The following is a 25,104-nucleotide window of genomic DNA, read 5'->3' on the forward strand; positions in this document are numbered from 1 at the left end:
GAACTTCAATATTTTCTGCTGAAGCCACCAATATATTAATTACAGGATTTAATGCATTGAAAATGAGATCAATACATGTAAGTAATTACTGCATGCATTTAAACCCTGATGATTTCATGTTTCAGAAATACAAAGAAATATGTGGAACCTATTTGGGATTTAATGCTGAACAACAGGGAAGAACTTTTACGGCACAAAGAGAACTAAAAGAAACACATTCTGTAATTTTGCTTTTTCGTTTTTGTTTTTTTCTTCTAGTGGTGAAGGGAAAGAACACATAGCTGGATATGGACCCTAGATTATTAAAGATATGATTTTCAAACTTTACAAAGACAAATGGAAAGTTTTAATGATCAGCAGTTTTAAAAAATTAAATTCCAGTAATACAAGCGTAAACTGTCCCAATGAGGGAGGGAAAGGGGATGCAAATGAAGTTAAGGTAGTTACAAGGAGCTTCTTTAGAACAAGCTTTAGTTTAAGGAGGATTTCTATAAAATATGGAATAAGAAGCTATAAGAAATGAAGAAGTAGAAAATAATACCAATTGTTTGTAAGAAAAGCACCACAAAGGCAAATGTTCAGCTGAAGCTTATGAAAAAAACTGAAGATACAAAGCTTTTGTAAAGAAAAATTAAGAAAACATTAATGACAAAAAGTAGAACCATAATGGCTTCAATGACATTTTAGGCTTTTCCTGCAAGAAAAAAAGTCTTCAAACTAGGGCATTAAAACATAAATGCTTCTGGAGACAAGGGACTACTAAGAACCATTCTGTGGTTCCTTTAAACTAGAAGGTTATAATCTTAGCAAGTGAATAAACTTTTTGGAAATTATCTTAGGGCTACTGTCAGCATTCCATGAGACTTAATGCTTAAATCTTAAGAGTCCTCTTATCCAAACAAACAAAAAAAGCATGAGTTCTCCGATGAACATATTGATAAACCTGATATAAATATAAAATTTTAAAAATAGACGATGAGTGGGTGCAATTTTATTTTTTAATTTTGTTTGACAAACCAACATGAATTTAATAAAAAATGAAGCATTTAAAATGACTTCTTTTGGGGACAGTATCTCTAAGTTGGAAGGGAAGAGGAAAACCCTGGGCAGTATGTCTTACATAAGATGAATTTTGTCTGCTACCCTTATGAATAAAGACACTGTAATATGGGCTGAATGATGTTAGTATTAGGTGGATCCATATAAGGACTTTGAATGACTGAATAAAATTAACACATAAAGTTTAAAATTTAATGCTGTAAATCTCTGTCCTTGGCCCTTTCTTCTTTAAAATGTTTTCTTAAAAAATGTGTTTTCCTTGATGAATCAGTTAAAAACATAGAAAGGGCGCTTAGAATTTTGGAGGATTATTAAATGATAAGACAAATGAGTAATATCATATATGATAAACTGAGCTTCCAAACTTTGTAACAGAGTCAAATACTTTGGGTGAAACATGATAAGTTAAAAATTTAACAGAAATAAATATAAATAGCTGCACTTAGATTAAAAAATCAAGTAAGTGGAATGCTTACCACTTGATAACATTAAAGCATTATATGAGCCAACAGTGAGCACGTTAAAACTAATGTAATCATGTTAACAAAAGTATAGTGTCTAGATCACTGTAATAGTTCCAATACACTTAGCATGGGGATTCTATAAAGAAACAAGGAGTCCAGATGAGGGTAGCCAGGATGATGCGTTACCTAGAACTCATGTGTCACAGGCATAAAGATACCTCAAGAAGAGACAACACGAATTATGTTTGATAACACAATTCCATTTTAGAGTTTCAGAGATATATACAATGTGCAAGGCATATGGTGAGAGCAAAGGGCAAGACCATTATGCTGAAGAGAACTATAAAACTTTAGAGTTGGAAGAAACCATCAGGTTGAACTTTCCAGCTAACTTGGGAATTCCTGGCTGGTAGCTGGTTATTCACCCTCTTCCTAAACACTCTGAGTAATGAGGAGCCCACTAAACTTATATAAACCTGCAAAAATTGGATTTTTTTTTATATCAATCTAAAATCAGCCTCCTTGTGCCCTTTATCTATTATGTTCTCTGGAACTTCAAAGACTATCTTATCATCTTTCAACATGACAGGCTTTCAAATGCTTGCTCTGGATTTTTCGAATTTGCAATTTTAAGATCCACAATGAGTAGAAAGTTTAGCAGAAGTTTGTTTTTGTATCAATACAAGGAAGAACTCTGTAATGTAAGTAAGGCTCTTCAACATGAAATGCCTGCTTTTGGAGGCGGGAGTTCTGAGTCTCTAAAATATTCAAGCAGAGGCTCAACAACAATTTTTTAAATATGCAAAAGTTTCTGTTTTGGGTAGAAAGTGAAGATAAGTGCTTCAAAACTCTAAGTTCTATGGTGAGAGGGCTATATGCATATTTACATACAGCATGACTCATGTTTCATGCCAAGCCCAATTAAAAGCAATTCATCTATTAAATGAATCCATTTCCTTAACATAAAACATTTTAAAATAGGTACTGTACTATTTGCCAGAGAGATACCACTGACAGTAACACATTAAAAAAAGATGCTTACAAATTTAAAGAAGCATTCAAAGTTAAGGCACGTTTGCAGTTACTTATTCAGCAAAACTATTCAGTATTTCTACAGAATTATTTTTGTAATGATAAACATCTTGCCTACCTCTAGTGCTGAGGCAAAATCCTTCTAATCAAGTTAATAAAAGTGCATCATGAATCTAAGAACCCAAGATGCTAAATAAAGAGAAAAAAAAATGTGTACAGTTTAAGTTTAGTGACATCAAAGTTATGGGCTATTTTCTCTCACCAAGAATCTCAAGGTATATGCTTTACAATGTCCATTTCATAAGTTACAGAATAAACTCTAAATTCAGTCATGGAGCAGTGGAGGGGCCATAACAACAAAAATTAAAAAAAAAAATAACGAAAATGACCAATAAAATTGGAGGTCTTAAGTGAATAGATCTTAGGCATTAAGTAACTACATTCTACGGATGATTTATCAAAAGAGAAATAGCACAGTAAAAGTAACAGATTCAAAATCATGGAAGATTAGGGATTTCAAATGTGGAAGGAAATGAAAAACTATTTAAAATTTTAAGGTTCAAATTTCCCTAAAATAGACATTCAAAATACAATATAATGTTCTGTATTTAACGCTCTGCTAATATTCCCTATATTAATAGGTTTTTCTGATAATCAAATTCTACAATGATTATAGCATAACATTAAGAAGTGCTTTCTCAATTATAAAAAAAAATTAATCTATGGTCAGTATAATATGAAGTTCAGTTCATTGATTTTTAGACATCTGATTTGTGTTAATCAGTACAACTGGGTAACCAGAATGCATATTCCTCAACCATGATGTTTAAGGAATAAGCTGAATCAGAAATAGCTCTTTAAGTGATCTCATCTGATTTTAACTAGTCTTATAAATTTTGCATAAGTGATAAGTAACTTAACATAAAAATAAAATATCTTGCACCATCTCTCAATGAATAAGTTTTATAAAATTATAAACTGGTTACTAGGGAAAACTACTGCTACAAGGTAACAAAGATGTTGCATATTTGGAATTACTTGCTGTGTTTCATGTTATCAGAAAGAAAAAAATCTCTTATTTCTTAAAAATAATTTACACATTTCTGTTGTAAATAGACTTACGGAAGAGCTAGACAGGCTCTTAACATGGTACCTTGTGTGTAGAAAAATAAACAATAAATGCATGTTGAATGCATGAATGCATGTTTGGAACTAATTGGATTATATATTGATACAACAAACCACATATACAATACAGAGATATAGTTGGCACTTTAGCTGGCTAAATCTAGATATTGAAATGTTAGAAAATCTATGAGTAAGAACGTTAAAGAGTTTGTAGTTCTAAAAGCTCTGAAGTCAATCACTGAGTTACACAACTATAACTCTTATTTTCAAGTATTCTAAAATGTCTGCAAAATAATCCAGACAGTTGATTTTATTGGCATATTTTGTGTTTGTAATAAAAACAAAAATATACGAAATTGTCATTCCTGAGACAAGAACCTGCTATAAGTTCTCAAGTATGAGGTTTAACTATTAATTTTTTAAGATCACATTTTCCACTTAAAAATATAATAATGGGCACTTTTTCCTTATTGAATGACATAGTAGTGGGAACATTTTCCCATTAAAAGAAAAAGTTTAGAGTGTAATAGATTGTGTTATTAAGACCAAATATTAGGCCAAGATGTACCTATGGCACGGCATAAGAAAATCTGAGTGGCTAGTAGTATGGAACTAGTGAGAACAATGGAAATAGGAGAGATTGTTTAGTAGAAGGTTCAGTGTTTTATAACTTGAAGCTAAAATCTGTAGGTAAACTGGTCACCAGACTCAGTGGCTATGAAGCCCATATCCAAGTTCTGCTTTCTCGCTTTTGGAGGCTAGACTGGCTAATTGTTTCTTTTTTTTTTTTTTTTTTTTTTTATACTTTAAGTTCTAGGGTACATGTGCATAACGTTTATATCATGTATAACTCCCCAATGCAATCCCTCCCTCCTCCCCCCTCCCCATGATAGGCCCCAGTGTGTGATGTTCCCCTTCCCGAGTCCAAGTGATCTCATTGTTCAGTTCCCACCTATGAGTGAGAACATGCGGTGTTTGGTTTTCTCTTCTTGTGATAGTTTGCTAAGAATGATGGTTTCCAGCTGCATCCATGTCCCTACAAAGGACGCAAACTCATCCTTTTTGATGGCTGCATAGTATTCCATGGTGTATATGTGCCACATTTTCTTAATCCAGTCTGTCACAGATGGACATTTGGGTTGATTCCAAGCAATCCTAAGTCAAAAGGACAAAGCTGGAGGCGTCACGCTACCTGACTTCAAACTATACTACAAGGCTACAGTAACCAAAACAGCATGGTACTGGTACCACAACAGAGATATAGACCAATGGAACAGAACAGAGTCCTCAGAAATAATACCACACATCTACAGCCATCTGATCTTTGACAAACCTGAGAGAAACAAGAAATGGGGAAAGGATTCCCTATTTAATAAATGGTGCTGGGAAAATTGGCTAGCCATAAGTAGAAAGCTGAAACTGGATCCTTTCCTTACCCCTTATACGAAAATTAATTCAAGATGGATTAGAGACTTAAATGTTAGACCTAATACCATAAAAACCCTAGAAGAAAATCTAGGTAGTACCATTCAGGACATAGGCATGGGCAAGGACTTCATGTCTAAAACACCAAAAGCAACGGCAGCAAAAGCAAAAATTGACACATGGGATCTAATTAAACTAAAGAGCTTTTGCACAGCCAAAGAAACTACCATCAGAGTGAACAGGCAACCTACAGAATGGGAAAAAATTTTTGCAACCTACTCATCTGACAAAGGGCTAATATCCAGAATCTACCAAGAACTCAAACAAATATACAAGAAAAAAGCAACAACCCCATCAAAAAGTGGGGAAAGGATATGAACAGACATTTCTCAAAAGAAGACATCCATACAGCCAACAGACACATGAAAAAATGCTCATCATCACTGGCCATCAGAGAAATGCAAATCAAAACCACAATGAGATACCATCTCACACCAGTTAGAATGGCAATCATTAAGAAGTCAGGAAACAACAGGTGTTGGAGAGGATGTGGAGAAATAGGAACACTTTTACACTGTTGGTGGGATTGTAACTAGTTCAACCATTATGGAAAACAGTATGGCGATTCCTCAAGGATCTAGAACTAGATGTACCATATGACCCAGCCATCCCACTACTGGGTATATACCCAAAGGATTATAAATTACTCTACTACAAAGACACATGCACACGTTTGTTTATTGCGGCACTATTCACAATAGCATAGACTGGCTAATTGTTTCTAACTGGCTCTGGCTTGGCTCTTTTCATCACAGAGCTTTGTATAAACTGAAAGTACTGGAAGATCTTCATAAAGAAAGCTGAGCAAAATTCATAAGGCATTAAGGCATTAGGCAAGTAGGCAAGAGAACTTCTGATATTTGAGTTGGGGTGTGTGTGAGGGGGTGTGTTGTGGGGGGCAGTGTATGAGTGTGCATGTACAACCAATGCCATTTTTTTCTTCTCACATTTCTATTGTTTTTGAAAAGGTCAACTGCTACATTTTCGAGAGTAATAAATTTTGGGACTGGGCTGGGTTCTAAGGTGCTATGTAAGTTATTTCACAGGACGGTTGCTTACATTATAAACTAATGCCATATCTAAAAAGTTTTACAGGAACTCTAACTGATAATCAACTAAACCATCCTTCATATCCCTAACTCACATTGAGTTACAAGATAGAGATATATAAGGAAAATAAATTCATGCAAGAATTGATTTTTAAAACCTTAACTTGACAGTAACTTTGGAGAGTAAAGAAAAGAGAAGGTGGTTTTGCACTTTCATCACTGTACTATTTATTTTGCAATAAGCAAGTTATTACTCTGGAATTACACAACAAAAATAGGGTAGTTAAAAAATCTCCAAGATATGTTTTATGGTGCAATCTTATTAAATCTTAATCTATCATCTTCTGGTAGTTGGTAACCAACCATAGGAGGTAAATTGTGTATGCTGAGGGACAAAAATGAGGCATTTGTGACCTTCGGACTACTCTGGCAAGGGTGAGCAAGGTAAAAAGAGGCTGTAGGTTCTCATACAATAAGCTAGAAGGTACTCTATGGAGAAATGAACAATATGCTATTATTGAGCTGAAGAGAAGTGATTTCTTTTTTTTTTTGATGCGTGAAAATAGTAGCAGATAACAGTGTGGCTGAATCTAATAATCCCTCTTGGTAAGAAAAAATAACATAAATCATAACATCTTACCTATGCTAGTGAGGGGTTGACATTGTTTTGTGTGAGCTTTAATTCTCTTCTGGCCAAATATTCTGCTGTTGTGACTTGACAGCATCTACAATTCCTTCTTTTGCCATTTACATCTGATGTCATTACTTATTAACACTTTTGAGATTATTCTCCTGGCTGATGCAGGGCTATTGGTTATTTGCCAAAGTACAAGTTGCAGTTTCAACACTTTTTACAAACTAATTAAGATGAAGCTAGGTGATGGATAACTAGGAATGTTAGCCAAGCACTGGTAGTGATTTGAGTTTTCCTTTCTTCTACAGGCAGTGGATTTTGGTGGGAAGAACCAAAAGAAAGTTGGAAGATCTGGTTTCTAACTGATTTATGACAATGAACTAGTTATTTCAGATGTCATATTCTTGTGGCCTTCATCTTTGAAATGGCAGTGAAACAGGAGGAAATGGTTTCAATAGTAGAGAATGTGACCATAAAAGAGCCATAACGTGAAGAGCAGTAATTCTAGTTATCAGCATCCCAGCTTTGTGGTCTCCAGCATAAAGAGGGTGTGCTGAATACATGCAGTCCTGGCTTTCCCTTCACAAAATACCAAAAATGAGGATTCTGCAATGTTTTGATTTCTTTTATGTCATATGCTGGATACAATAACTTTAGTTCTATAAATAATAAAATTGAAAGGAAGTTAGTAACAAAAGGGGTTAGCTATTACTCATTCATTCACTCATTCATGCTTTCAATAGTGCCTGGGCTACTATGGGCCATATACTGTTTTAGGTGCTAGGTGTATAAGACAGGAATAAAATCCCCACTCTTCAGAAGTTTATATTCTGGTGGGTAGGGATGGAAAATAAATCTGTGAACAATATTAATATTATACTCATAGTGATAAAGCTGGAAAAAATGTAAAACAGGGTAACCATACAAGAGGATGAATGGTGGTGGCGGGTATCTGGGTCAGACTGGGTTGTCAGAAAGGGTCTCTGAGGGGAAATATTTGAAATGAGACCCAAATGACAAGATCTATAAATAAATATTTCAGTACATATATCTGATAAAATTATTGCTATTTGGAATACAAGGTTCTTTTGAGTTCCCAAATGTCCAAAGTCAAAAAGGAAAGGAGTAGTGAGTGATAAGAATGAGAAATGAGAAACATTTCTATTTTAGCTCCCAGAACACAGCTAATATGTTAGGTTGAAACATACAAAATTGCTAATGTTTCATCATTTTGACCTACAAAAGCAACATTTCATATGGTTCGACTCGATGGCTAGAACTGAACAAAGATAGGACATGTAGTAAACATTACTTAATGAGGTTTGCCAGGCCTAATGCACTATTTAAGTATTGTAACTGCCCACTTTGCCTTAATACAAATCTACATAAAATCTATATAATTATATAAATCTATAAATAAAACAAATATAAAATCTATATAACATTTACTGGACAGAATTATAATGTGTCATATATGGATCTAAGGTGCTTTCTGATATCACTTCATTGAATACTCATGCAACCTCAAAAGCTGGGTATTATTACCGTATGATTTGAAAATGAAGACAGTGAGGTCTCGAGGTGTTAAATGACTTGATCAATCATACCAGTTGTAAGTGGGACAGTGACAAAGCTGGGATTACAGGCATGAGCCACCAAACTCAGTCTAGATTTTTAAAAATAACCTTAAAATATATTTCTCAGCAGATCTCATTTTGAAAGTGTCAGTAATATTTCAGCCTGATAATCTAATGTGTACAGTGGCTCCAAGGTAATAGATTTTATTCCCCCTTAAAAGACCTAGGTTTTGCTTTAGATTTCTAAGACCAAGCTACTATATGTGTAAATTAAGTGAGAATACTGGTAGGTAATCTTGAAGACAATGATAAAGGACATTATGACTTCACTGAGTAAATGAAGGCACCAAGAATGTGTGTCCAGGAGAGTTCCCTTATAATTGCTTAGGGGAAAATCAGCAGGATTAAGGGATAATGTTTTTCAAAACCTCATCTGAATTGGCTAGTACATACAGCAAAGGAAAGCGAGATTTTCTAAGCTGACTTCAAGCTGTATTAACCAAAATAGCATTTTAATGTTATGGCAGATTATTTCTGAATGAAATATATCTTCATATTTTGTCCCATACTTTCATAATTTATATTCCTTTAAAGTTGCATAGAATGACATAATTTATAATTTAATTTAGCTGATGTCTTATAAGGTCCATACCTAGTAAGGTTTGAAACTGCTAATTGGGATAACAGGAAATTACTTGTCTTTTCTCAAATGTCAGTGAAATGGGTCAAGATAATTAATATGCAAGCTGACTTTTCAGTCAAAGGAAAACAAGACAGGTCTCATCTGTGTACTTTTAGTACCATCCATTTCAGACTAAAATGAGTTCAGCCTAAGAAAATCACAGTATGACTCAGTTAAATAATTGAATTTCAAAATAAGGCAAAAGGTAGTTCAGCCATGAGAACACAGATTGAAGTCTGTTCTAAGGAAGGCTAAATACACTTATAAGCAGGGCCAAATTCCATATCCATAAGGAAAATGAAAAACAGTTAAGGCATGGATTTAGGTATATCTTGCTTCTTAGATTGCTCTGTAAGCTCATAAGCACTATATAACATATATTGTGATACAAGGTAAGATAAAATATAAATAAGAAAGAGGACATAATTCTTCACCCTTAAAGCATATGACAGACTATTTTCATGTTTTCTTCCATTATTTCTCTTGGCCACTTGCCTGATACTTCCTATTTTTAATTTCTTGGCAAACTGAGAAAAATGTTTGGAACTACACATTAAACTGATAATTTTGTAGTCATCAAGTTCTGTACTTGATTACTACAAATTCACTTCAGGAGGTCAAACTGAATGCTGACCTGGAGCAGCACAGTTAGTAACACACTGCCATTGGATTTTGATTTTTACAAGCACAGGTTGCCTGCTGAACTGGGTGGCAGCACAGTGAGCACTCTGTGTTGGAGGACGTGTACGGGAGGCTAAGGCTAATGTAATGGCCACAGCTTCGTTCCCGTGTATAATTTTTGCTCTGCTGACATAACACCAAACAGCTTGATCTGAACAAGCAGCCTGAGAACTTACTCCTAATGGTCAATCCAGGGAAGCCATAAATATGACATCCCATAACTAGACCTTAAAGATTCTTTTGAAAACACTGGTTTTTAAAGCTGATGTTTCCTGAATAAGGTGTTCATCAAATTGCCTACTCCTAAATATTAGAAATAGCAATGCGGAAAACCAAAATAGAACAAACATACATTTCATTGAATAATAAGCATCTTCCAGAAAGCATGAATGCACTACTCTGTTATGAACAGTCTGAAGTACATGGAGAAATCAAGTGCAAGATTTATGGAAAAAATACCCAGAAAGAAATGGGGCCTGAAAGATAGTGCAAGGTCACTTTCAGTGAAGCAGATCTGACTGAAATAGCAAGAAACATACCACAATATTGTACTGTAAAGACAAAAAGTACAATACCAAATTTACTGACACACTTACTAGGTCTGTTCTGTCTTATAACAATTATTCTGCAGAAAGCCCACTGAAAAAGATGGAAAGCACTGAATACCCACTTAACTCATCTGAAATGTAAAGAAAAAAACCAACCAACTTAGGAGTGCATCTATTTGGCTAAAAAATCCAATCTACTGAACAACAAAAAAGAGACTCTAGAAGAAAAAATTGAATGCTATCTAACTAGAGGTGCTCTGTGGACTACCGGAAACTTGAAGAATGAGCAAGCATGGTGCCATATTTTCCCTTCATGTCTTAGGACACGCTTGCTTCTTTCTAGTCTTCCCTTATTCAATGACCAGGATGATCTCTTAAGTGCCTAACTTCTTCAAAACAAGACAACATTAGTGACTTAACCTGTAGGAATGATGAAATGTTTTCTGAACAGAATTCTCTATTTCAGAGGGCTGTGCCTAATTTCAACACAGTTTATCTTAAAATAGCTGAGATAAAGTGTTTTCTCCAATATGTTTGTAAAAGAATAAATAAACCTCACATACTTAGTCACAGCAGTTGTGTAGTACCGGAATGACAGTTGAAATGAAGTTTCTAACTCATCTTTAAATTTTAGAAGACAATTTATTAATTTTAGTAATCTTTAAAATATTAAACATTACTATTATGCTTGCCAGAACTCCTACAGAGGACTAACATGGCTCCTAAATATTTCTTCCATAAGAGTCTTCCATAAACTCTGATAGATGTGAATGTTGAAAGGGCTTGACAAGTAATGAATGGTAATTACTTTTCCTGTACTAATAACATACCTTTTATAATGTTTCTCATGGAGATTGCGGCTAAAGTATACTTCACATGGAAACTGCCCCAGCATATGAATTTTATTACAAGCAATTCTTATATTTTGTTGGTAGATAATATTAAATAGTGCAATGAAGATCCATACCATAAAGGGGGGTCCACTGTATTTTCTTGTCAATCATTTCCAAAGAGACTATCATTTTAAATGAGCCACGCTTGACACTGACATGGGGCTCTTGACCTGTTGGTAATCTGTGAACTTTGAGATACTTTTCCAGTTGTGATGAAGAACTTACACTAATATATCCTGTAATCAAAGTCCCATATATTTGTAAAATGGTCTGAGGGCTACATTCTGCTTTCATCTTTTAAAAAGAGAAGTCTATTGCCCTAGGGGTACCAAACAAGTAACTGTGATTTCATCACCATTTGCTCAAGTTATCTGTATTAATTGACCGAGACTACATTTTGAATAAAGAGATGTGAACAGTTTTATACTATTTCTTCTATATATTTTGTTTTGGGCATTTTATGTTCAAGACTTATAGCCTAACCTAGATTTTCTTTCTTACTAAAATAACTGAGTTGTAGCCTTTCCCTTAAACCAGCCTGGGTTTCTGGACTGATGTGTCACGTTAGTATTAAACAGAGGCTTGGCATGGCATGTTGAATAAAGAACTTAATAACTAGTAAAGATATTCTTAATGTCAACAAGACAGAGGGTTACTTCATTGACTTGTCTTTTAAGAGTTGATTCACATAAATTGAGCTTTATAATCAACATACATACCAAGAAAGTAGATGGATGCTTTTGGAAAATTGGTTTCTAGAAACAAGTTCAGCTCTTTGGAGTTGAAAGAAATGCTATGTGAAATCTCTGCTTGGAAAAACTATCTTTTGGATTTTTCCTTTAAATCTTCTGACAATAAAAAGGAAAGATAAATATGTATATGTATAGATGTGAGTGGGTGTGTGTGTATATTCATTTGTTCAACCAAGGCTCTGCTAACAACCTGCTTGAAACATTTATAGTTTCTTAACCCAACTCAGGGGGCAACCACTGTGGGCCAATGAGATGGTGCATGCTAGTGAGAATAAAGTGGATAACAGAAGGAAGGAAAAAAAACCACCATTAACCTTAAAAGGCAAATGGCTTAGTTGGAGAAAAAAATTATTTGCTCCAGCTGTGGGTATCTTGGGATATAAGCTTCATTACTCATCATGTTTTCCCAAGTTACTGAAGTTCTGAAAGTAGGTCACCAAGGGAGACCTAACTTACTATATAGCAATACTATTATTTTAAGAAAAAAGGGAAGCAAGATTCTATTTTCTTCAAATAAGAAGTTTGAAAAGGTTAGGACTTTGTGTACACAGGCTAAGAATCTCCAGAAACATACTTACTTTTTTCTCCTATGTTTTCCCCTGCTGCCTCCCCTTCCTCCTCCTCCTCCTCCTCCTCTTCCTCCACCTCTGGGGGTTGCACGTCATCCTGTGGGTCACAGGCACTAACTGGAGCATTCAGACAGCAATGGTTGAACCCGCTATCTCGAGGCAGAGTAAAACTTCGAGGCTTGCCCCCATTTCCATTTAGCACTTGCATCCTCTCACTCTCAGCTAAGGGGTACGGCCCATAGTGATCCTGCAGGTGGCATTTCTGAGTTGGCAGGGTAGACTGCCGTCTGTGCTCTGGGGAGATGGCTGCAGAGTCAGAGAAGACAGAATCCTCCAGGGGCAGAGTCTGAAGATAGTGTAAGCCTGAACTTGTCAGTGGCGTCTCAATTAAATCCTGCCAGGAGCGGCGCTGACTGGCTGTCTTGCGAATGGGAGACACTGCACTGCTCCCAGTTACTTCCTGGCGAAACTCCTCATGAGAAGACTGAGACTGAGAAGTCTCCGTGGAGGAAAGTCGGCTATGTTTTGCTTCCACATAAGGACTGGCGCAACTCATCTGTAGAAAGGAGCCCCTAATTAGTCTCTACCAAAATAACAGACCACTTCTATTCCAAGGAACACATTCGGTTTCCACCAGGTAATATTTAAGTAGATGAACTCTTACGTAGTCAAGTTAATGACTAGGCAAGTTTGTAGACATCTCAAAGTTAGGCCCCAGCTTACATTTTAAGAGACAGAGACATGGATGTATTGAAATGCTGCTATACCAAGCTCTCATGAAAAATCTGACATATTAATGCAAAATTTTACAACAATGAAAGTATAAGAGTTAGTGCTTACATAAGAAAATTCAGCAACTACAAAAATTCCAAAGTTTAAAAACTCTACACATTTTGAGATCTTGAAGAAGTATTGTCCCTGGATTCATATTCCTGATTTCATGTAGCTTGGGGTTGGGGACAAGGAGAGAGTCTTTTGGATATGAGAATAGGTTGCCTATAAACCGACAGAACCCTTCCTTTTCTTCATAGGAGAATGTCTGCTCCTATGGGTGCCAGAGAAAAGCTGTCTGATGGTCTTACTTTCTATGGGGTTAAAAATGTTAGGCAGGATGAGATTATACCTTGCTGGGGATTACCATTAGCCTTGAGCATAGATGCTGCAGGGCACATAATATAAAAGAAAAATGGAATATTTTTATCCCTGGAATTTAAAGTTTGGGACTATATGTTATAGCACAAAACATAACCAGAAAAAGGACTAGCATCAAGTGAACACTGTAAAATAGTTGCAGGCACCTCTACTGCCACAAGCCTTACTCTACCTCTGGGGACTAATAACACACCAGCCCAGGCCGAGCCTGATTTGTTAAATGTGATCATCACAAACAGGGCTGAGGTGGCAGCCAGGACATGCCTGACTGAGGTGAAGCTGCATACCACCCCTCCTGGTAAAGGAGGAGAAGTTACTTGGCATCCTCTGCGGGCAGTCCGTTACCTTCCCACATGTTAATAATAATATGAATAGTTTTCTTCTTGAAATTCACAAATTGCCATGTTTAAGCAGCTGTTCAGTGAAGATGCTGTTTCCTATTCTTCTTCTTTTATAGATATTTAAAAGAAATTATCCAGATCCTGATGTTTTAGAAAAAGAGAGAAAATATGAATTATCCCCCTGGAGTAGTACTGAGATGGAATTAGGTTGGCTGTTGTCACCTAAATCCAGCTTCTATTTCCTATGTGGAAGACTTAGTCCCAAGATAGGCAGAATTGATTCTTATGGTAATGTGACCATGGAATATTATTATTATTTTGAGACACAGACTCACTCTGTCACCCAGGCTGGAGTGCAGTGGTGTGATCTCAGATCACTGCAACTTCCACCTCCCAAGTTCAAGCGATTCTTGTGCCTTAGCCTCCTGAGTAGCTGGGATTACAGGCGCCCGCCACCACACCTGGCTAATTTTTATATTTTTAGTAGAGACAGGGTTTCACCATGTTGGCCAGGCTGCTCTCGAACTCCTGAGCTCAGGTGATCTGCCCGCCTTGGCCTCCCAAAGCGCTGGGATTAGAGGCATGAGCTACCATGCCCGGCCTGACCATGGAATATTATTGTCTAAACCGGAACACTACTGAGATACTCTTGGTAATTCTGATGGGAAAGGGACATAAAGTGGGATAGTCCCAAGTAAACCAGCTGTTTATCCTATTAAAATATCAAAGTACAGTCTATACACAGAGTAATTTACAGAGAATTGTCTGACACGCCATACGAACATATACATTAAACCAGGTCCCATGGCTGCTGAGAAAGCTACATGCAAAAATATCTTCAATATAGTTATAATATTAATTTTTATGAGTTCATTCTAAAGGACATAGGAATAAACTCTATTAGTGTGGAATAAATAAGGTCATTTTATATATCTTTTTTCTAAGAAAACTTTTTTGTTGTTGATTATCTCCACAAAGGCTACCTTAACACAAACAGTATATTTTGTTAATAAAAGTGGTGACATACTTATTCTGCCTGGAATCTGTAGTGACTGTTTTTCCTGGTTAAATATTCTTTGTATATTTAAAAAAATTTGCTTATTGATTTTAGACTCCCAGTTTTCTTTTCCCCTGAGAAACCTGAAGTTTGATATGCAATCTACTGCATATGTTTTTAACATACAAAAGGATGTTTCAGGTCAAAGAATCTGGTGATAAGTAATGTTCTTGTTGCTAACTTACCGAGGGAGGTCGTGGGTATGTATCATATGGGGGTGGAGGGCTATCCTGTTTTGGTGTTGATGGAGTATCTGCTTCTTCCTTGTCACTCTCACTCCAGTAATCTGAAAATTCACAGACATGGATACGTCAACATTCTACTAAATGCTTCTAGTCATATTTTCACAAACATGAACTACCCTTTAAAAAAAGGAAATCTAAATTCGGTTCCGACATTATGTTCCCCAGCACTACCTTACCCTTGGCCTACCAACTTTTATTTTCAGTTGAGTTTTGAGGAGAAAGTAAATGTATAATCACCTAATTCTAACTTCCTTTTAAAGCAAGCAGTTACATGCAGCTATAATTTTAGAAAGTTAAGAAAAACGTACTGCATGAGCCCAATCAGGTTTAGGGTACCTTAGATTTCAGATCCAATTATTCTGAAGCTTCAATTAATGAATGATACCACATGATGCCTCTTAAAGGTATATAATTTTATCTTAAAGGTACCCAAAGAAAAGCAATATATACATTGCTGTAGATCTCTACAGATATAAACAGCTCTAAAAATAATGCTCTCAATTCTCTTCTCTGGCTTCAGTTCACTGATTATCTAACAATCACTGTTTCCAGACTCATGCTGACATGAATCTCTATAACACCATACTCCCACCTCTCCTTGGAAACACATGGCACATTCTGATTCTTGCCAAATGCAAAAGGGCAAATCTGCTGATGTGGGCTGCAAGTTCCAAACTTCCAGAACTACTTAAAAGGGTAGCAAATGTAAGCAGCTAGACAAAGTGACTTGGCAGACCTCAGGCAAGAGGGAGGGGAAAGAACTCTTAAGAGATAAGTTCAAATTACTAGAGTAAGTCAAATGCAGCAAAAGGGGGCCAATAATTGGAATCTGTTCCAGTAATATCCCATCCACCCTGTAACTGCTGGTTTTATTCTTTATATGATTTACAAGAAAAAAACCTGAAGTATTATCCATCAGTTTCAGATGATAAGAAAAAACATATTATAACAAAAGTCTCCTTATTCTTATGAAAATTTAAATCACAAAAGAATCATCACAAGGCTTAACTAATATTCACACTTAGGTGAACAATCATGGCACGTGTATTTACAGGAACTCCTCTCCACCCATGAATTCCCATACTGTAATATTTTTATACGGTTTCCCTGCAGTGCTGATTAATATTAATGATAATCATAGTAAATATACATTAAGAAATTACTATATATCAAATAGAAAGTAATAGATCTGGGATTTGAACTAAGAAACTGCCTTACCCTAAAGCTCTGGAGACTAAGTTGCTGGGACTCTTTTGTAAAGTATAGCAGAAGAGTTTGATGTGTATATTGATGAACATTTTATCCCCCATCTCCTCCTGCTATATACCTCTGGCTACTGTGAACATAAATTCTTCAGCAAAGGAAGTTGGAAATAAAATACATTCTCAATTATATTCAGGCCTCAAAATACAAAGACTCTGAAAATTCTATTGCTGCTTTAGTTATTCCCTTTGAGTAAAAGATAAGCAAATCTTAATCTTAATTTGATATCTATTTTTTTCCATTGGTTCATGCCAGTGATAGCCAGTATACCAAGTGTTCCCTCAAATATGAATTGGCACAGTTGCCCAGAAACGGACCCAGCAAATGATGGTGGAAAAACACATGAACTATATAGTCAGACAGATGTAGCTTCGACTCTTAGCTAGACCACTTACCATCTTGGTGTTCTTGTGGTGGTTATTTAACCTCTCTGAGTCTGTTTTGTTATCTATAAAAGGGGTCTAATAATAACTGCCTTTCAGAGTTGTGTGTGTGTGGGCACTAAATAAGGTAACATATATTCAAGTGCCTTGCATCTTGATAACACTCAATAAATATTAGAACTGCTTATCTTCTTGGGTGTATTTGTAGTAGCATGACAGGACAGTGTGACTCAGATACCATAAGCGATAAATGCCTGGTGTTCTTCTTCTTAAACATACAGTTTTTCTTGTAGCAAGGCCCAGCAATGAAAATTAAAATCTGGAGTCCTGGGGCCTGGGTTGGGTAGTTCTGTGAGAGCTTGAAATACTACTGGGAAATCACTCTGTAGGTAAATGGAATAAACAAACCCGCCCCTGCCAAGGAAAGATCACCCTGCCGGTATTCTTCCCACTATTTTTAGGAACTGTGGCACCCGTGCAGAGTACCTCCTTGATGTTTGCACTGATACCTTCAAGGCGTTAATACCTCAAGTGGTCCTTATTAGCACACTAAGGAGATGATCACGATTTTATCAAGGGTTCCATAGCTGTCACTACAAGTGACAGATTTTGGAAGGCTCCTTCTCTACTTTTTCCTTCTAGTTAAATTAGGAAGAATTTTAGTCCCACTATTTGATGGAATTCTTGGTTTATTGAAAAGCATTATCAGTCCAAAGTTTTCTTGGGTTGCCTAAGAAAAGGCTGAAATACTACTTTGCAAATTATTATTATTTTTCTTACACTAAGCTGTGTGTCTTTGAGAAAGCAATGTCAGAGAAGAGGCTACATAGAAATTTTAGTTAGGCTCTTTTGGGTTTGTGTGGAAAATTAGAGACACACTGTTGCTTAGAGGACGAAAACTAGTCTGATTTTTATTCTAATGGCAAATTAATTTATTTTTCTTAGGTGTCTATATAGCACAAATTAAATGGATACTTTTAATGTCTCTTTCAATGATACACGATTTTATAAGCACTCATGAAAAAGCAGTGCAATCACTAGAAGAGGAAAACTTCTACTTTATTTTCTCATGTTGACACAAAAGGATGATTTGAAAAAAAAAGACTTTTTCATTTAGAACTGTCAAAGAAATACAATATATTTCATTCATTTTTGTGTGTGATTAAGGCTTTAAAAAGACCTTATGTGTGACTGAAAATAATGTCATGAATGTCTTTCTTGAAGCTGGAAAAAATACAAAAATGATCAGTAGACAATTAGCCAAATTATTATCTTGGCGGCTGAATTTAGTGTAATTCTGTTTTCTCCAAGTACAACAATGGATGTTGAAAGAGAACCCCACATCTTTTACACTTCTATAATCAAAGACAGCAATTCACTAAATTTTTATTTAAGTCAATGAAAGAGTCACTTCTAAGCTGTACTGGCTATTTAGATGGAAACAGTACCTGGCAGCTATGTCCTTGCATCTTGGAGAAATATTCCCAGTCCTCAAACCGCTATATTTTGTATTAAGCTTATCTTCACTACTTAGAATGGTACTCAGAAGATATAACTCTACTCAAATAACTCTACAGAAGTGTGAAGTAGATAAGTGCATCTAGTAGTTTTCTACATGGAATACCATGCAACCTAATCATTCAGGAGGTAAGAAGTCTAATATGTTTCTGACCTATGCTAAAGTGACTGAGGAACACACACTCTATGTGGAAATCAAAATTATTTCAGAGATACTGGTTGTATTGCATTAGCAAGATTCTTGTTGCATTAAATTGTAACTACTAGCTTCTGCCTATGATTTTCTACTCACATGATAGACCAATACATCATGAATCCACAGACTAAATACTTTTTGGAACCTGCATGTCCAATATAACTATATAACTTACCAGTTATTTCGTCCATCATAAAATTTGGCTATATAATACCAAGTACAAAGGAAATTCACTAAAATCAAGATGAAGCTCAGGTTCATAGTAATGCCAAGTAATAAAATACAGAAGTTAAGCCTAAGAACCAAGCTCCCTTATATTTATGCAAATTGAGTCAAAGATTCATTTTCCTATCAGTACATTGCCCACACAATGTCTTTAACAAATCAGAAAAAAATCTATAAACACTTTTAGAGAACTGTTTTATTCCTTTTAAAGAAATTTGAAAAGGAAGACTAATTTCTTTTCAGTACTCTTACCATAAATTAGGCCTATGCAATATATAGTCTCTACTACATGGCCTGCAAAGCCCAAAATATTATTAGGTTATTTACAGAAAAAATTTACTAATCTGTGCTTAAACATTTGCTGACATACTGGTTTTGGGATCTGGCTGTCTTCTTTACATCTTTAAAAACTTTAGTTTTTAGGTGTTTTTTAAAAAAAGAGTTGGCTGAAGGCCGGGCACGATGGCTCATGCCTGTAATCCCAGCACTTTGGGAGATGGGCGAATCGCTTGAGTCCAGGGGTTCGGGACCAGCATGGGCAACATGGCAAAATTCCATCTCTACAAAAATCAACAAGCAAAAACAAAAACAAAAATTAGCCAGTTGTGGTGGTGCATGCCTGTGGTCCCAGCTACTTAGGAGGCTGAGGTGGAAGGATCGTTGAGCCTGGGAGGTCGAGGCTGCAGTGAGCCAAGATCAAGATCACACTACTGCACTTCAGCCTGGGCATTGGAGTGAGACCCCATTTCAAACAAAAAACAAAAAAACAAACAAAAAAAAAACACCTGGTTGAGATTTTACTCTAAGTATAAAAGGAAACAGAAGGCTTTTAGAATCTCCACATCAATAAACTGGCTATGCCCACTGAAGACACAACTACGAATAGGTTTGTGTTTATAAGTGTGTCAGTCTATGGATTCTTTTAACAGATAATTTCAAAAACCTATTTATGTTTCCAAAGGATGTACAATAAACACCCTTTGGGAAATGTGAAGCCACCTAAGAACAATGACCACAGCTTTTGTTCTTAAGATTTCAATTCTGCACCATAACACTGTGTTTCATAAATCTGAGGTCAGTACCAAGGCAAATTCCATAGGATCACAGAGTTAGTAACAGAGCTGAAGAACATAACCAAATGAGAAAATTTATGAAAGAAAAGATCATTCATCTCATTTATTTGCATAAAAGGCCACTTAAATGTCTATAAAACCGCTAAATAGTAAAAAATTGCTCACTGCTAAGGATCTGGACTTGGTTCAATCATAAGACCTATTATAGACTTTTTCCACTTTTAAGATTTTGTTTCTTCATAGGAACGAGATGGGAGGAGGGGGTAACAAATAGGAGAGAACTCCACATTAGCTGCTCCAAAAATTTGAGCATTCAGTTCCTATCTATACAAGTTGTTAAACCTCACTTAAGTGCCTAGAAGAGAAATAAACAAAAATGACATATGTATTTTCTCTCAAGTGATAGCAATGAATTTCTGTATAGGATAACTGCAGGAAAAAAAGTATAACATAATTATTTTTAAAAAGTATTCCTTTACCTTGTTCCTGCTTAATCCTCTCTCTTTCTGCATATCCTGCTGTCAGCATATTAATTCTGTTAAGCCACCTGAAAAAACAAATATTAAAATAAATAACATTGTAACCTAATTTCTTATATTTTACTTCCTAGAAACATTTATTTAAAAATGTCTAAGAATATATGGAATAATCCTACATATAAGATGTGTTCTTTGCTACTATTGATACATAGAATCTTTAATGAGACACAATTTGCTATAGTGCAAATTGCTCCCACACCAAAGATTCTACTTCAATAGAAAAGTCTTGGGCAAAGCTGTTAATATCTGTAACATAAAGGGTTTGGAGATGACCAAAGCCATATTAATTCTATTGTTCCAAATGTAGAAGTACTCCAAATATTCCTGCTGTTCTGTTTCTTCAGAAAAAAATGCTCCTTTAGAGATATTTAAACATTATCAGGTTCAATTTATCCTGATGAGAAGGAAAAAAGTTATGAACCTTGCTTGTCAAAATAATAGTTTTATTATGAAATCATAGTTTTGATTAAGCTTATTTAACAATCTAACAGGAAACACATCTTGGGAGTACTTCAGACACTTGTCTCTAAATACAAGAGAACGGGGTTTTCCAAAGACACAATGAACTTACACAATTTTAATATCTGTTTAGATCTTGAAAATGTATTTTCATGAGCAAGAGTAATTTAAAAATAAATCTCAGCTCTTTGCTCTTTCTGTAGTGCTGCTATTGCCAATGTAGGGACTGCCTAAAGCAAAGCAGTTTTAACATCTTTCTTTTGTCCCACCAGGGCTCTCCTTATGCTCATTATTTCAACTATTTACACTATCACATTATCTAATCACAAGTCTTTAAACAACATGAAAATTTCCCTTTGGTCAATACTGAGCCATAACCCATACACTTTCCCAAATCAGAAATTGAGGAAAAACCTGCATTTCAAGCTATCTTGAATATGTCCAGAATCACTAGTATGGTTAATGTCATTAAGTTGTGGAATAATCTGATCTAGATATATTTTTAAGAAAAATTTGTGTTTGAGAACTTTTTCTCCTAAGACCTTTATCTTCCCTGTCAAGTGGAAGATCACATTCTTTGAAGTGACTCATATTTCATCATTTATGCCAAATGGTGTTAACTGTGCATCAGATACTTAGAATATCTTGAAAAGTGGGGAAAGTCGTGTCTCTAATAGACAAAATCACATCTATGGAAACTTAAGCTTTAATTGTAAGAATAGGTCAATTAAAACCTAATTTTATTTTAGCAAAACCTACAATGTAATTATCACCTCAGGTACATTTGGGAAGTGAAGAAAGGACCGGAGTAGAACTGGAATAAAATAAAGATTATCAAATGAATTCAGTAGCATGACATTCAGACACACACATGCATCCAGAAAATTATAAACTATAAATCAAGAAGTAAACTTCATGACAATGTTTTAAAAATGACTCTAATCATTAGTAAAAGTTCAGAGTTAAAATTCAGTCTAAGTTGATTTGCAGTGAAAAAGGGGTTAAATTTGTACTACAAGGCATATCTTACCACTCTTGGGAAAGACTGGCCTGGTGCTTTTGGGTGAAAATGATAATACCACTAAAGAAAAATTTATCATTGAATTGTAATCCAGTGCCTTGTATTTAGTACTTTAAAAAATATCACTGAAGGCCAGGCGCAGTGGCTCACGCCTATAATCGCAGCACTTTGAGAGGCCGAGGTAGGTGGATCACCTGAGGTCAGGAGTTCGAGACCAGCCTCACTAACATGGTGAAACCCTGTCTTTACTAAATACAAAAAATTAGCCAGGCATCATGGCGTGCACCTGTAATCCCAGCTATTTGGGAGGCTGAAGCAGGAGAATTGCTTAAACCTGGGAGGTGGAGGTTGCAGTGAGCCGAGATCGTGCCATTGCACTCCAGCCTGGGTGACAGAGCAAGACTCCATCACACATACACACATACAAAACAAACAAACAAAAAAACACTGAAATTTCATTTTATCAGAAATGTAAAGAACAATGAGGTCCTTACGAAATAAATCAGGAAACAAAAAAGGGGCTTGCTCAATTTTTCCCTTCAACAGCATTTATTAAGTGTCTGCTATGTGCTGAACAATAAGCTATGTTTTAGGGATACAGAAATGAATAAGACAAAATTTCTGCCTTCAATTAACTCTAGATTTACTAAGTTTCATAACACAATTGAAAGAAGAAAAATTTTGTTCACTGAAGAAAAATTGTTTAGAAAGTGTGTGGATATACTCAGGCCACTGTGTAGAGCCACAAGAGGCTAAATACAACACAATTGTTGGTGCTATCTTGGATAAACTTATCCTTTAGGCTTCAACTAGAAGATACTTACTGATTTGCTTGTTACAGTTATGATTTGGTATTTTAGGTTATTATGAAAGCAGACACATATGCATCAACTGATTCAAGCAATATTTATTAAGAGGCTATATGTGCCAGGTACCTGGGATACAGAGATAAAACAAAGTGCCTGCCTTCATGATTTCTATATCTTAGTGAGGGCAAAAAAACAATAAACAGGGATACAAATAAACATATGTGAAATAGTAGCAAATGCTATTTAAAAACAGACAAGCAAGTTAGAAAATGAGAATGTCAAAGATGCTGCGGATGAGGGAAGGCTATTATAGGTAAGAAGGTCAGAGACACAATATTGAATTTAGAATCTATTCAATATATTTATGAGGAAGTTATTTAATAGCAGGTCTAAATTCAGTCACTACCTTACCATATCACAAATGCTTTAAAATAGGAAAATATAGGTAAGGGGATATTGAACCTATAGCAAACATGCAAAGGAGATATTCACAACTGACAAAGAATAATGTGTTTAGAGGGAAATAAGAGAAAGAACCATGGGAGAAATGTATAAATAATAATTATCAAATAGGAATTGGTGGGTCATCACAATTACAAGAACATATGTACTGACATGGTAAGGAATATATAGGCCAAACAAATTCAGTAAATAAGTCTTCAGAATACTTGAGTAATATGATGTTTTGTTTTATCCCCATAGATTTTACACAGACCAGAAAAAAATCAGTTTTTAATGTTTCAGTGCTTATTTCTGATGAAACGGATGAATAGTACTGGGGTGTCTAAAAGTGTTTTTGCAAATTACCTCACAATCAAACTTCCTGCTTCTCAAAATAGAAGGTGATATTTTAATATTCTATGTGTATGTGTATGTATACACATATATATACATATTTATTGTGTATATATATGTGTATGATTTTACAGAAGAAAATTAAATGTAAGGATAACTTTTTAACACCAATTACTAGGTCCTGTCACCACCAGCGTTACATTTGTTTTTTTTTAAATGAGGAACAGAAAAGTATATTTCTCTGAAACATGGTGTATTTTCATAAGAAGTAGGTATGATATTAAAAAATGAAATAATCACATAAATTGTATATTTATAATAATTATTTTTATAAATATATCATCTCTTGAAGACTTAGATACATGCTTCTAAAAGATTACATAAAGAACAAACCAACACTCAGATCATCTTGCTGTTACGTAACAATCAGGTGACTTGACAAAGCTGTAGGTGGGTGTTCCTCCCCATCATTAATTCTCTGTGAATATTTTTAGCACCGACTCTTCTCCCCTTCTATTAACAAGTAATTAAAAATCTTCCCATTGAAAGTAGACATTAGGAATAGGGTTACTTTTTAGAAAGCAAAATTCAAAGAAAACAATAAAAATCAATTTTAATTAAATTAAAATAACATTTAGTATTTTGGGACAATTAAATTCTTTTTTTTTTTTTTTGAGACAGAGTCTCACTCTGTCCCCCTGGCTGGAGTGCAATGGCGCGATCTCGGCTCACTGCAAGCTCTGCTTCCCGGGTTCCTGCCATTCTCCTGCCTCAGCCTCCCAAGTAGCTGGAACTACAGGCGCCCGCCACCGCGCCCGGCTAATTTTTTGTATTTTTAGTAGAGACGGGGTTTCACCCTGGTCTTGATCTCCTGACCTTGTGATCCGCCCGCCTCAGCCTCCCAAAGTGCTGGGATTACAGGCGTGAGCCACCGCGCCCGGCGGGACAATTAAATTCTTAAAGTTGTAGTGCACCATGGCAGCCTTTACATAAAACAGCATTTTTTTTTTTTTTTGAGATAGAGTCTCGCTCTGCCGCCCGGGCTGGAGTGCAGTGGCCGGCTCTCAGCTCACTGCAAGCTCCGCCTCCCGGGTTCACGCCATTCTCCTGCCTCAGCCTCCCCAGTAGCTGGGACTACAGGCGCCCGCCACCACGCCTGGCTAATTTTTTGTATTTTTTAGTAGAGACGGGGTTTCACCGTGTTAGCCAGGATAGTCTCGATCTCCTGACCTCGTGATCCACCCCTCTCGGCCTCCCAAAGTGCTGGGATTACAGGCTTGAGCCACCGCGCCCGGCCTTAAAACAGCACTTTTAAATGTATAATGTGGAGATGGCCTTTTTTATGTTTCACTTTTTATCTTTGACCTATTGCTTAGAAAACCAACAAAATGAACTGCACAAATTTGGTTTAGTTTCTGCAATATCCCGAACCAGATACAGCCACAAAATATTAGGAAAGAGCAGTGACATCAGCA

General features: G+C 35.8%; 1 protein-coding gene across 1 annotated transcript in view; it reads right to left on the reverse strand.

Moving 5' to 3' along the window:
* CNKSR2 (connector enhancer of kinase suppressor of Ras 2) overlaps nucleotides 1-25,104 on the reverse strand; it is a 312,142-nt gene that overhangs the window by 30,509 nt on the left and 256,529 nt on the right. The window contains 3 exon segments of the mRNA XM_033201320.1: nucleotides 12,563-13,109; nucleotides 15,289-15,389; nucleotides 20,486-20,553. Of these exon segments, the coding sequence (XP_033057211.1) occupies nucleotides 12,563-13,109; nucleotides 15,289-15,389; nucleotides 20,486-20,553 (716 nt within the window).

This window comes from Trachypithecus francoisi, unplaced genomic scaffold (assembly GCF_009764315.1).
Source record: "Trachypithecus francoisi isolate TF-2019V2 unplaced genomic scaffold, Tfra_2.0 Lachesis_group6, whole genome shotgun sequence".
NCBI classification, from domain to species: Eukaryota; Metazoa; Chordata; class Mammalia; order Primates; family Cercopithecidae; genus Trachypithecus; species Trachypithecus francoisi.